This window comes from Carlito syrichta, unplaced genomic scaffold (genome assembly GCF_000164805.1).
Source record: "Carlito syrichta isolate Samal-C Ts95f unplaced genomic scaffold, Tarsius_syrichta-2.0.1 Scaffold289647, whole genome shotgun sequence".
In the NCBI taxonomy this organism is placed as follows: domain Eukaryota; kingdom Metazoa; phylum Chordata; class Mammalia; order Primates; family Tarsiidae; genus Carlito; species Carlito syrichta.
The window spans coordinates 1-14,160 of record NW_007233743.1 but is presented as its reverse complement, the minus strand read 5'-3'; the positions used below and the strand labels follow the sequence as shown (position 1 = coordinate 14,160).

The 14,160-nt window shown below is 40.7% G+C and overlaps 1 protein-coding gene across 1 annotated transcript; it reads left to right on the top strand.

Annotated features, from left to right (window-relative positions):
• Positions 1–353: 353 nt before the first annotated feature.
• LOC103256481 (cancer/testis antigen 55-like) lies at positions 354–1,521 on the top strand (the record flags this gene model as incomplete). Its single annotated transcript, XM_008054332.2, has 2 exons — positions 354–482; positions 1,327–1,521. Coding segments are annotated over 2 exons (324 nt in total), but the record flags the coding sequence as incomplete, so codon positions are not given.
• Between the last annotated feature and the right edge of the window lie 12,639 nt (positions 1,522–14,160).

Genomic DNA, 14,160 nt, shown 5'->3' with positions numbered 1-14,160 from the left:
TAAGATTTAAACACAGATCAGTGGGTTCAACGTGTACTCTTACGTGTGTACTTTCCTTCCTTTCTTGAAGGCGTTGTGAGTGTGACCAATTGTGTAATAAATCCTGTCATGCTCCCTTAGATTGGCTGTGACGCGCAGCTCACACTTTTCTCCATTTGATTTTGTTAAATCAGTAGAGGAGAATCAATGCCTACAGGAGTGTAAAATTCTTTCTGACAGAAAGATTTATAAGCTTCCTGTTTAAGTATGTGCAAAATGAACCTCAGATCTCATAAAAGCTATTTTAGGGCATACAACAGTAACATGTGAAATGTAACCTGACCTAAGTTAAGAGATAACTACCCTCACATTTCTCCACGGCTGTCTTAGGTTTTGTGCCCTATAAGGGTGATTGGTTAGAAGTTGAGTATTATGTTGAGCCAGACTCCTCAAACATCAAGGCATGCTCAGTGAAGCCCGTGATCTGTAAACCTGTGGAAGAGGTAATTTGTTTTCACGTTGTACTTGTCATGCGTTTTTTTCTTCCAAGCCTTTCTTTTAGTGATAATTTTCATGCTTAGAAATCCATTCGGTGTGCTGGCAAATCTAGAAAATGTACTTGCTACCCAAGAGTAGCCTATTTTCTTCTTGAAATCACAGGACTCCCAACAGAAAATAATTAGGAAATTGTGTAGCACACACATATGATTCAGGTCTAAGTCTTTCAGTTTTTTATGATGTTCTTTCAGTTTGTTTGGTATTATCATATTATTAAGATGTTCTGAGAACAACAGGAAGGAAAACAACTGGTATACCTGAAAATTATTGGGAAAGAATGTATGAAGTGGGTAGTGGGATGTGAGCTTTCCAGTTAAAGTTAGGTATGCTTTGGGTAGTGGAGCCTGACAGTGAGAAGGAAGTTCATTTTGAACACAGGTACAGATGAAGGAATGAGCCTGGAATGTGACTGAGGAATAGGGAAAAAATGATAGTCTACTTACTACCACATTCCTTTCTCATGCAACCCCTTTCACTCTCTCAACCTTAACTACACAGGCTGATGGCCACTGTGCGTAAAATTTAAAACAGACTTTCTCAGCAGAGACCTAGGCCCCACCCCCAGAGATTCTGACTTACTTGGGTTAAGGTGGGGTCTGGGCATGGGTATTTTCACAAAGCACCCCTGGTACTACTGCCAACGTGCCAACCATGTTGGGAATCATTGATGGGGATGGAATGACCTGCAGGTTAGAGCCAGAGCGAGGAGGTGCAGGGCCAGTTAGAGGATATTATGCTATACATAGATTATGCGATATACATTGACTTCATCATCATTTATACTTGCAGGTGTGCATTACTAGCCTTAATGGAAGAAATGGGGTGTTAGATGATAGCATCTTTTTCACCTTGGATTCGCTGAAACTTCCTGATGGATACATACCTCAATTATATGATGTCGTCGACGCAGTCGTGGTGGAGAGCATTCTGCCCTGCTATACTTGGAGAGCAGTTTCTATCACCCCAGTGCGAAGGTCGAAATAGCAAGCCATTTTTACTTCCTGTGCATCTTTTCTTCTGTGGGCAGCAGAGGGCGTGGATTTAATTGAAAACTTAGCATGCCTGAATGATATTTTAAATACGACTTTTCTGGTAAATCCAGTTAAGAGACCAGCTAGCTCACTGGGGACCATGAACTCACCTTAGGGAATTGCCTTATCCTTTAAAAATCGTGCTAAAGCTGGCTAGTTACATTGCCGGAGAAACAGCACTGTAATTTAAATTCCTTGTTTTGCATTAGCAGGAGTAGATCCTTTCAGATGGCAGAAGCCCAAGACAGTCCTGAAGGAGCCATCCCAGACCGAGAATGTAACTGAAGAGGCAAGGCATCAGGGCTAGCATGTTAATAGGCGTGGCTTACTGTTACAATTTGACTCCCATTGTGCGTTCCCCTTCCCCTGCCTGTTCTGTTTTTGTTTTTTCACAGCGGTTTTCATCTCCTGTCACCTACACAATTGGCTAAATAGTTATAGTTATCATTCGTCTATGTCCCTTTCTCCCCATGCTGTATTGTGAACTCCCCACCCGCAGGATTTTTATTTTCTTTTCGGTCTGTTTTATTCTTATTGCCCGGGACATGCTAAAGTTAAACGTTATCAAAGTCAGTGAATGAGCTACCTTGTCAACAATAATGCTTAGCTGTGGCTAATTTATCACTCGTTTTCTAGGAGTAAAATTGTTAAGCCTTAGTTGATCTTTTTTCCAAAACTTAGTTGATCATTATGACCTTAGTTGATCTTTTTTCCAAAACATCTACAGATCTGGTGCACATAAGCCTCAGGGTGGCTAAAGATCTACTCTTTTGAAGAAGTGCAGCCCAACTCCATACATGAATTAAGTGGCAAGCCAGAGCCCCTAGAAGGAAGGGTAGGCTACTCACCCACGGGCTATGGTGTGTTCCTAAAAATCTCACAAGAACACCACGTGAAAAGGTTTTTGTCTTTCCTCAAGCAGCATTTGACCAGGTACCTGTGACCGCGGGGAAGGGGTATATTTAGATCTTTGGGCAGCACTGGAAAGTGGCTGTGAACTTACCCCCAGTTCTGGAATTCATAATTCCCGCATAATTCCCTGGTCAGTGAGTACAGATAGTTTGGTTCCGAGTTTGCTTTACAGGCCTAGTGAGACTTTTCAGCTAGTCATTAGTTTCTCACAGGAACATAGTAGGCGTGAATGTCCTGTAGAGTTCAGGCGTTCACACACTGGTTCACTCCACACACCCTTGCGGATGCCCTTCAATGTGCCTGGCACTGTTCTACGCACTGAGGATCTAGCCTTCAACCAAAAGGATAAAATCCAGGCCCTAGTGGAACCTGCATTCTGTGAATGCCCCCCTTGGCTCCTAGGATGGAAAGGTGCAGGTGGCAGCTCTAGGTCCCTGTGAAGGTACTCATTCCAAAGCAGCCCCATACTCTGTGACAATTACAGAGAAGTCTACCATTAGGCTTGAGAGATTCATGGACCATGGATTCTACCACCATCTCACTTAATTCTCCGGTTTGGTTGATGTGGAAGAATGTTCTTGGTTTCTGGGAAGCCCTATCAGGTGGTGATGCAATCACAGCTGCTGTTTCACAAACATCCTACTGGCATTGAGAGGACCGTAATAGAGTATACCATAGACTTAGGTTAGGAGCATGCTATAACCCAATAAATATGTAATCGACTTGTGAACAATAGCACAGCCAATTTTAGTTTTCTGTCTTAAAACATATAACTGTTTAAAGTTCCAGTTATGGGAAAAACTGCAAAGCTCCAGTTATTCTTCCCTTGTCTCACTTTCCCCTTAGCAACAACCAAGCAGGTGCCAGGGAGAAATCACCTAAGTTTCCAGATGTCTCTGCAACTTCCCTAGCCAGTGGGCCAAGGTCAGCTCGAGTCAGGCTAGCCAATCCTCCACGATTAAGCTGACCACCAGAGGAACTACCCAATTAAATGGTAACAAAACTGGAAAGCCCCCCCAAACTCCTCCTCCCTTTGTGTAAAAGCATAAAAGGCATCTGCTTAAGAAAATCAGGGCCTCTGAATGTACTCCACTGTGTTGGTTGTTGACAGAGGTCCAGGCTCGAGCTTGTAAATAAAGACCCTCTTGAACTTTTATCGGAATTGGCTCTTGGTGGTCTCTCGGATTGAACTTTCGGCCACTACAGTGTGAGCAAATCACTTTAGCTCCTGGGGTGCAGCAGTTGCATGGATGAATACATTCCCTTTGTCTTTTAATTAGCAAAATCCAGCCGGGCACGGTGGCTCAAGCCTGTAATCCCAGCGCTTTGGGAGGCCAAGGCAAGAGGATTGCCTGAGCTCAGGGGTTCGAGACCAGCCCAGACAACATGGTGAGCCCTCGTTTCTACAATAAATCATAAAACAAGCCTGGTGTGGTAGCTCGCACCTGTAGTTCCCGTGACTTGGAAGGCTGAGGTGGAAGGATCGCCATAGCCTAGCAGGTCGTGGCTGCAGTGGCCGTGAGCGTGCCACTGCATTCCAGCCTGGGTGACAGAATAAGACTCCAACGCAAAAAAAGAAAAAAAATTTAGCAAAGTCCAGAATCTGTTTTTTTTCCTAGGCCTGGCCTATCGGTGGTACACCTTGGACATTTTCCTCATAGATATATCAACTTTGAGACTCATTGGCATAATTTCAAATGCAAGGTTCTTGATCGTCTCATCCTCTCTGAGGCGTCACATGGGTCTCTCTCAATGGCACTAGGATCTCAGGAGTAGGGAGTAGTGGAATGGGTTAAACACGTGTTTTCCGCAGGTGGGACAGAAATGGCACAAAAATATGAGGACCTGCCACCACCAGTTTCTGGGACTCCAGTGTTCTGCAGTAGCGTTTCCACCTGTGTGCTGTGAATGGGTTGCAGATGTGCTTGTATCACATGCCCTGCAGCTCATTTAGGGATACGTGCAGTGAAGAAAAGGAAATAAGGCAAAGATCTTGAGCTGGGGTTGCTAAACTAGGGCCCTTGTGCCCAATCTGTCCCGACACCCAAAATGACCCTTAAAAAATAAAATTCCATTCAAGTAGGTGGAACCTAATTATAACTCAGTACACTGTACCCACTGTTGCTGTCGTCATGATTATGGATGTAGTTACTCATTGAAGTGATTTGAAGTCTTGAATCATGATTGTGATTTCATCTATTACTACTTATATCTCTAGTAGGTTTTGGTTTGCCATTTCACTGCTGTTCTTATGAGATACATAAAAGTTGGACTGTACATCTTCCTTATGGATATGCTTTGTGAGTATAAATAACCCCTCTGTCGTGTTTAACGTGTGGCTCTCTGATTTGTTTTGTCAGAATTCAAAAAGCCATTTTATCAACTATTTCTCCAAGGATATCTGGTCTTTTTTTTCAATGTTTTTATCGTGCTAAAATATACATAACATAAAATGTACCACTTTAGCCATTTTCAGTATACATGTAAGTGGTATTAAAAACATTCATAGGCTGGGTGTAGTGACTCAGCCTGTAATCCCAGCGCTTTGAGAAGCCGAGGCGAGAGGATTGCCTGAGTCCAGGGGTTCGTGACTAGCCTGGGCAACTTGCTGAGACCTTGTCTCTACAGTAAGTCACAAAAACCAGCCAGGCATGGTATTGTGTGTCTGTAGTTCCAGCAACTTGGAAGGCTGAGGCGAAAGGATCACCTAAGCCCAGCAGGTCGAGGCTGCGGTGACCGTGAGTTTGCCACTGCACTCCAGCCTGGGCGACAAGAGTGAGACTCCAACTCAAATAAAATGAAATAAAATAAAAAATAAAAAAGTTTCATAATTTTGTGCATCTCTCCAGAACTCTTTTCATCATGTAAAGCTGCAACTCTAAACCCATTAAATAATAACTCCTCATTCTTCTCTGCCCCTAACCCCTGGCAACCACCATTCTACTTTCTGTTTCTGTGATTTTGATTAAGTACTGCATATAATTGGAATTATACAACACTTGTCATTTTATGACTGGCTTATTTCACTCAGAATAATGTCCGCAAGTTTCATTCATGTTGTAGCATATGTCAGAATTTCTTTCCTCTATAAATCTAAATAATATTCCATTGTTTGTATATATCATATTTTGTTTATCCATTCAATCCTCGGTGGACACTCAGGTTGCTTCCACTTTCTAGCTACTATAAATAATGCCATGACATGGGTGTGCAAATTTATCTTTGAGACTGTGCTTTCAATTTTGGGGGGATCGGGCTTGGTGGCTCAGCTTGTAATCCCGTGCTTTGGGAGGCCGAGGTGAGTGAATTGCCTGAGCCCGTGGGTTCGAAACCTGCCTGGGCAACTTGGCAAGACCTCATCTCTACAATAAATCAAAAAAATGTGCTGGGTTTGGTAGCACGCGCCTGTAGTTCCAGCTTCTTGGAAGGCTGAGGCGGAAGGATCGCCGGAGCCCAGCAGATCGAGGCTGCGGTGGCCAGGAGAGTGCCACTGCACTCCAGTCTGGGCGACAGAGTAAGACTCCAACTCAAAAAAAAAAATTTTTTTTTGGATACATACCCTGAAGTAGAATTGTTGGATCATATGGACATTTTTCTTTTGAATTTTTTGATGAACTGTTTTCTACAGTGACTGTGCAATTTTACATTCTCACCAACAGTGCACAAGAGTTCCAATTTTCCCACATCTTTGACAACACTTATTACCTTTTTTTATACTAGCTATCTTAATGGGTCTCATTGTAGCTTTTATTTGTATTTCCTTAATGATTAGTGATTTTCACTGATATGTCTTCTTTGGAGAATTGTTTATTTTCATTTTTTGCCCATTTTTGAAGTAGGTTGTTTGCATTTTTGTTGTTGAGTTTTGGTATTCTCTATATATTGTGCATATCAATCTCTTATCAGATATATACTTTGCAAATATTTTCTCCCATTCTGTAGGTTGCATTTTACTCTGCTCATAGTGTCTTTTTTTTTTTCTTGAGTCAGTTGTTTACTCTATTGCCCAGGCCAGAGTGCAGTGGCACAATCACTGCTCACCACAGCCTCAACCCTGTGGACTGAGAGGATCCTTCCACCTCAGCCTCCTGAGCAGCTGGTACTACAGGTGCATGCCACCACGTCCAGCCAATTTTGTTTTTTTATTTTTATTTTTGTAGAGACTAAGTCTCACTATGTTGCCGATACTGATCTCAAACTCCTGGGCTCAAGTTATTCTCCCGCTTTGACCTCCCAAAGTGCTGGGATTACAGGTGTGAGCCACTGCACCTGACCCATAGTGGCTTTTGATGCATAACTTTTTAATTTTCGTGGAGTACATTTTGTCTATTTTTGTTGTTGTTGTTGCCTGTCCTTTTGGTGTTGTGTCCACGAAATAGTTGCCAAATCCCATAGCGTGAAGTTTTGCTCTGTTTTCTTTTAAGTGTTTTACTGTTTCAGGTTTTACACCTAAGCTTTTATCCATTTTGAATTAATTTGTGTGCATGTTGTTAGGTAAGGTTTCATCTTCATTCCTTTCTATGTGGATATTCAGTTTTCCCAGCAGTAATTATTTTTTTAAATGTCTTTTTCTTTTTTTTTTTCTTTTTTTTTTTTGGAGTCAGAGTCTCATCTCACTCTGTCGCCCAGACTGGAGTGCAGTGGCACACTCATGGCCACCACAGCCTCAATTTGCTGGATTCCGGCAATCCTTCCACCTCAGCCTTCCAAGTAGCTGGAACCACAGGCATATGTGCACCACCACGCCTGGCTAATTTATTTATTTATTGTAGAGACAAGGTCTCACCAAGTTGCCTAGGCTGGTCTTGAAGCCCTGAGCTCAGGCAATCCTCTCACCTCAGTCTCCCAAAGTGCTGGGATTACAGGCATGAGCCACCATGACCAGCTTTTTCTTTTTTTAAAGCTTTTATTTTATTTTTATTTTAAAGATATAGGGTACAATTCAGGATTATGTATACAAGTGGTCATTGTACAGGTAGTTTGGGCCTCCCTTTGGGCCTCACTTTGCCTGGTGTGAGATCAGGTACCCTTGTTGACATTATGCGTCTCCCCACCTCCCTCCCCTGGTAGTGACGCACTACTGCCAATCCCTTTCTGATAGTATTATGGAAAATGTTCAGGGTCTGATTATGAGTGAGAACATGGGGTACTCAGTTCTTCGTTTCTGTGATAGATCACTGAGTATTATAGACTCTAAATCCATAAAAGATGCTGCGAGGTCCATATCTTTGTCCTTGTATATGGCTGTCATTGGGAGCCGGCCTTGGAGGGCCACCTGATTGACAGGGTCCTGGTGGGCCGAAGACCCCAGGCCGCAGGGCAAGCCCTGGAAGGTGAGGCCCTTCTGTCTTCCACCTTTGCTGTTTGATATGGCTGAAGAAATTCTGTGCAGTCGTGGAAGAAGAAAATGGCATGTTTATGCGAAGTACTCACACCTAACCTGAGAATGTCATGGTTCATTTTCCCATTTTCTCACTATGCTGCTTGGCCTTTTCTAACATATGCAAGGGTTAAACTCTGAAGCACATCAAGAATGCTTTCTTTCACATGGTTATAAGTTACTAGATATTACTTGAATAAAAAATGATATTAGTATATTCACTCCTTATTTGATTTAGAATTATGCAGCTTAGTGTTTAGACAAGGTTTTTTTAGAAGTACAAGTTTATAGTACGTTCATTATGAGCTCATTATAGTTCAGACATTTATCTAGGAGTTATGTAGGTGATTTATAACACTGTCTTCACAGACTTAGGATAAAGATTAATCATTAAGGTTTTTACTTAATTCTTTAGTTAAATTTTAAGTAAACGTTTATAGAGTGGGTTTTCACTGAATTAATAATATACTAATTAGACACTTTCATGATAATTAACTAAATACAGAAAGCAACCTTGGGGGCCTGGAAATGTCATTAAAAGCTTCTTTTGAGTTTTCTTTAGAAATAAACACTGCAGGATAAGAGAAAAGTAATGAAGACACCTGAACAAGAAAGGCGATTACAAAACTTTGAAGGTCGTAAAAGCCCAAAAGAGAAGAACTGCTACATGAAGAACCGTGCACCTGGGAACTTTCTTGAAGCACTTCAAGGACTGTAATTTAGGACTTTTTTTTTTTTTTTTTTTTTGAGTTGGAGTCTCACTCGGTCGCCCAGACTGGAGTGCAGTGGCTGCTCCCGGCCACCACAGCCTCGACCTGCTGGGTGCCAGCGATCCTTCTACCTCAGCCTTCTGAGTAGCCGGAATTACAGGCATGTGCTACCACGCCCGGCTGATTTTTTGATTTATTGTAGAGATGAGGTCTCGCTGCCCAGGTGGGTCTCGAACCCGCAGGCTCCAGCAATCCACTCACCTCAGCCTCCCAAAGGCACGGGATTACAGGCTGAGCCACCGAGCCCGGCTTTAGGACTCTTTTGAAGAGAGTTACTGGCAGTGCTATTCTAGACATGATAATTGTTTTATCCATGTATTAATCATAATTGGTAAATGTAATATCATACAAGTTCATATAATCAATATACATATGTATGAGGGTTGACAAAAATTATTAGGCTCTGGTTGTGTTTAACAAGGTTTTTACTTTGAGTCATTAATTAAGTTTTAGTGCTATAGTTTAGTGTTTTATAGCTACTTTGAAGATTGTTTTAAGTTCATAGTTTAAGTTCACACAATGATAAAATTGGTGCCTCAAAGATAATAATAATTGCTCAAGTGCCTATCTTAAGACAAAGATGTTTTCCGGGAGGTTGCCAAGCATAAGGAAAAACAGCTGAATCACCATTATCCTAAACCTAAAAGCTCATTAGCAATTATGCAACCATAATAATTTTAGTTGTGTTAGTTTTATTTCATTATGTTTAGTTCACTTTATATGTTTATTCAGAGTAAAGATTAGTGTATGTATTTTCACAGTAAGTGACTTTCATAGTTATTTTTTAAATGCTAGCCACTGTTGTTTGGTCAAGTTAATGGACTTCATATTCCTACTATCACTAGGTACAATCTATAGTTTTGTTTTAGTGTTTTTAAGGCTTTTTTAATTAGACAAGTGATGTGGAACCAAAATCAAAGTAAACCTTGTATGCATTATGTTTAGTTTAAGTGAAACTCCTTTTAAACTTATCTCAAGACTCATTAACTGAAAGTAGATAGTGTTTTTGGCTTATTCGTTTCTTCTAAAGACCACTAGATAGTGGTAATTTTTAAAGGATATGTAGGTAATTTTTAAAGGATGTGAAGGAATTTTCTTTGTCTTGCCCCTTTACAAATGGTATAAAAGCTTTCTGTTAACTAATAAAGGTTGTCATCTGTTCAGGAAGCAGGTGTCCGAGTATAATGTTTTCATCCTTCGCCTATCCATCTCTCCTTCAGGAAATCTCACGACCCTTGTAGGGCTGGACCCCTTCAGGCTGTGCATTATTCCCTTGTGTATATGTGCCACATTTTTTTATCCAGTACGGTTTTGATAGACAGCATGGTTGGTTCCATGTTTTAGCTATTGTGAATAGTGCTGCAAGAAACATGCGTATGCAGGTATCTTTTTGGTAGAATGATTTGAGTTCCTCTGGGTATATTCCCAATAGGGAGATTGCTGGGTCATATGGAAGGTCAATTTCTAGTTTTTTTAGAAATCGCCACACTGTTTTCCATAGAGATTGAACGAGTTTGGATTCCCACCAGCAGTGTAGAAGCATTCCCTTTTCTCTGCATCCTCGCCAGCATCTGTTGTTGTTTGTTTTACTATTGATGGTCATTCTTACTGGGGTTAGGTGGTAACTCAATGTGGTTTTGATTTGCACTTCCCTGATGATTAGGGAAACTGACACTTTTTTCATGAGTCTGTTGGCTGCTCACGTATCTTCTTTTGAGAAGTGTCTGTTCACAACTTTTGCCCAAATTTTAATGGGACTGTTTGTTATTTTACCTTTCTGCACATTTGAGCTCCTGGTAGATTCTGGATGTTAGAACTTTGTCAGATACACAGTTGACAAATAAATTTTCCCATTCCGTGGGCTGTCTCCCTGCTCTCTTGATGATTTCTTTTGCTTTGCAGAAGTTTTTCATTTTAATGTGGTCCCATTTGTCTATCTTATCTCTTATGACATGGACATCTGGAGTTTTGGTCAGGAATTGGTTGTCTACTCTGACTCCCATAAGGCTGTCTTCTGTGTTTTCTAAGAGTCTTATAGTTTGAAGTTTTATGTTTAGATCTTTGATCCATTTAGAGTTGATTTTTGTGTATGTTGATAAGTAGGGGTCCTGTTTCAATCTTCTGCATGTGGTCAGTCAGTTTTCCCAGCACCATTTACTGAATAGGTTCTCCTCTCCCCGGTGCTTGTTGGTGGAGGCTTTGTCGAAGATGAGTTGGTTGAGAAATTGAGGCTTTGCTTTCAGAATCTCTATCCTGTTTCATTGGTCTTTATGTCTGTTCTTGTACCAATACCAGGCTATTTTGATTAGTATAGCCTTATAATAAAGTTTGAAGTCTGGAAGTGTGATATCTTCTGGTTTGTTTCTTTTGCTGAGGATTGTTTTGGCTATTCATGGTTATGTTTCCATATAAATTTCTGTATTGTCATTTCCAGTTCTGAGAATAATATTGGTAATTTAATGGGTATTGCATTGAATCTGTAGTTTGCCTTGGGTAGGGTGAACATTGTAACAATGTTCATTCTTCCAATCCATGAGCATGGAATATTTTTCCATTTGTTTATGTCTTCTTGGATTTCTTTGAGCAGTGTTTTGTAGTTTTCATTGTAAAGGTCTTTCACTTATCTGATTAGGAAGATGCCAATAAATTTTATTTTATTTTATTTGTGGCTATTGTGAATAAGATTGTGCTTTTTATTTATTTCTTTGTTTGTAGTTGTATACGAATGTGACTGATTTGCACATTTATTTTATACCCTGAGTCTTTGCCAAAGTCCTTTAAAAGTGCAAGGAGGTTTCTGACAGATTATCTTGGATTTTCCAGGTACAGTATCATATTGTCAATAAAGGGAGATAATTTATTTTTTTATTTTTTTTTTATTTGTTTTTGAGTTAGAGTCTCACTCCGTCACGCAGACTAGAGTGCAGTGGCTGCTCCTGACCACCGCAGCCTCGACCTGCTGGGCTCCAGTGATCCTTCTGCCTCAGCGTTCCAACTAGCTGGAATTACAGGCACTCACTTTCACGCCCAGCTAATTTTGTGGTTTATTGTAGAAATGAGGTCTTGACAAGTTGCCCAGGCGGGTTTCAAGCCTGCAGGCTCAGGCAATCCACTCACCTCAGTCTCCCAAAGCTTGGAATTACAGGCTGAGCCCCCGAGCCCGGCTAGGAAGGATAATTTAACTTCCCTTTTTCCTATTTGGATACCCCTGGTTTCCTTCTCTTGTTGAATTGCTCTAGCTAGGACTTCCAACACAATGTTGAACAGGACAGGTGAGAATAGGCAGCCTTGTCTTGTTCCAGTTTTCAGGGGGAAATGCTTCCAGTTTCTGTTCGTTTAGCACTATGCTGCCTCCACAGAATCATAGATGGCTCTTAGTATTTTGAGGTATATTCTGTCTATGCCTAGGTGTTCAAGGGTTTTTATCAAGAATGGATGCTGGATTTTATCAAAAGCTTTTTCTACATCTAATGATATAATCATGTGGTTCTTGTGTTTATGTCTGTTGATGTATTTAATTACTTTTATGGTCTTTGAGTGATGATCCAGCCCTGCATCCCAGGGATGAAGACTACTTGGTCATAGTGGATGATTTTTGAAATGTGTAGTTGGATCCAATTTGCTAGAATCTTGTTGAGAATTTGTATCCAGGTTCATCAGGGATATTGGCCTGTAGTTCTCTTTTTTTGTAGGATCTTTACCTGGTTTGAGTATCATTGTGATTTAGCTTCAGAAAATGATTTGAAGAGAGTTCTGTCTTTCTTAATTGCCTGGAATTCTTTCAATAGGATTGGTATCAGCCTCTTCCAGTATGTTTTGTAGAATTCTGCTGGAAAGTCATCTGGCCCAGGGCTTTTTTTTTTTTTTTAGGTATTCTTTTTCTTTTTTTTTCTTTTTTGAGTCAGAGTCTCACTGTCGCCCAGGCTGGAGTGCAGTGGCATACTCAGCCACCACAGCCTCGACCTGCTAGACTCAGGCAATCCTTCTGCCCAGTCTTCCAAGTAGCCAGAACTACAGGCACACACTACCATGCCTGGCTAATTTTTTATTTATTGTAGAGACGAGGTCTCACCAAGTTTCCAGGGCTGGTCTTGGGCTCAGGCAATCTGCTCGCCTTGGCCTTGTAGGTAGTTTTTTTAGGATGGTGACATAAGAACAGCTTTCATGGCATCCCAGAGGTTTTGGTAAGATGTTTCTTGGTTTTCATTTGTTTCCAGAAATTTTTTTATTTCTATTTTGATTTCTGTGTTGACCCAGGAGTCATTCAGCATTGTGCTGTTCAGTGTCCGTGTCTTTATGGATTTTAGGGGAATTTTGTTGGTGTTGATATTTAGTTTTATTCCACTGTGGTCTAAGAAGGTCCATGACAGTATTTTGACTTTATGAAATTTTTTTATACTTCATTTATGGCTGAGAATGTGATTGATTGGAGTATGTTCCATGTAGTGATGAGTAGAATGTATATTCTGTGGTTGTTGAGCAAATGTTCTGTAGTATCTATTAAATCTACTTGGTCAAGCATCAAGTTGAGGTTCCAGATCTCTTTGTTGATTTTTTCTCCTCAATAATCTATCTAGGATTGTTAGTGGAGTATTTAAATCCCTAGCTATGATAGTGTTAGAGTTAGTATCTTCTTTTTTATTTTACTTAGTAGTTGCTTTATAAATACTGGTGCTTCTGTGTTTTGTGCATATATGTTTAGGATACATATTTCTTGTTGATGGATTGAACTTTTTGTCATTATTTAGTGTCCTTTGTATCTTTTTAATTTTGATAACTTAAAGGTTGTTTGTCTGATAATAAGATTGTGACTTCTACCTTTTCTGTGATCCATTGTCTAGATATTCATTTTTCATCCTCTAACTTTGAGTCTTTGTGCGCTCCTGGATACAGCAAATTATTGAGTCATGTTTTTTTTATTTTGAGTTGGAGTCTCACTCTGTCACCCAGACTGGAGTGCAGTGGCCGCTCCCGGCCATCGCAGCCTCGACCTGCTGGGCTCCGGCAATCCTTCTGCTTCAGCCTTCCAAGTAGCCAGAATTACAGGCATGTGCTACCATGCCCAGCTGATTTTTTTTTATTTATTGTAGAGATGAGGTCTCGCTGCCCAGGCGGGTCTCAAACCCGTGAGCTCAGGCAATCCACTCACCTCAGTCTCCCAAAGGCATGGGATTACAGGCTGAGCCACTGAGCCCGGCTGGGTCATGTTTTTTTTTTAATCAAGTTTTCCATTCTATGTCTTTTCAGCAGTGATTTTAGTCCATTCATATTCAGGCTAATTATTGAAATGTAAGTGTTTATCTCCATCAGAAAGTTCTTATAAAGTTTTTTCTTTGATTGTTTTCCTTTAACTTTTGTGTTGATGTATGTGAGTGTTTTCAAGTTTCCAGTCACAATATTCTTTCTGTTGATTATGTTCTCCTATCCTCTTGGGAAGTGCATGGTTGTTCTTTTTTTTTTTTTCTTCTGTGCTTTATAAGCATCTCCTGTAGGGCTGGTCTGGAAGCTGCAAAATCTCTTAGGGATTGGA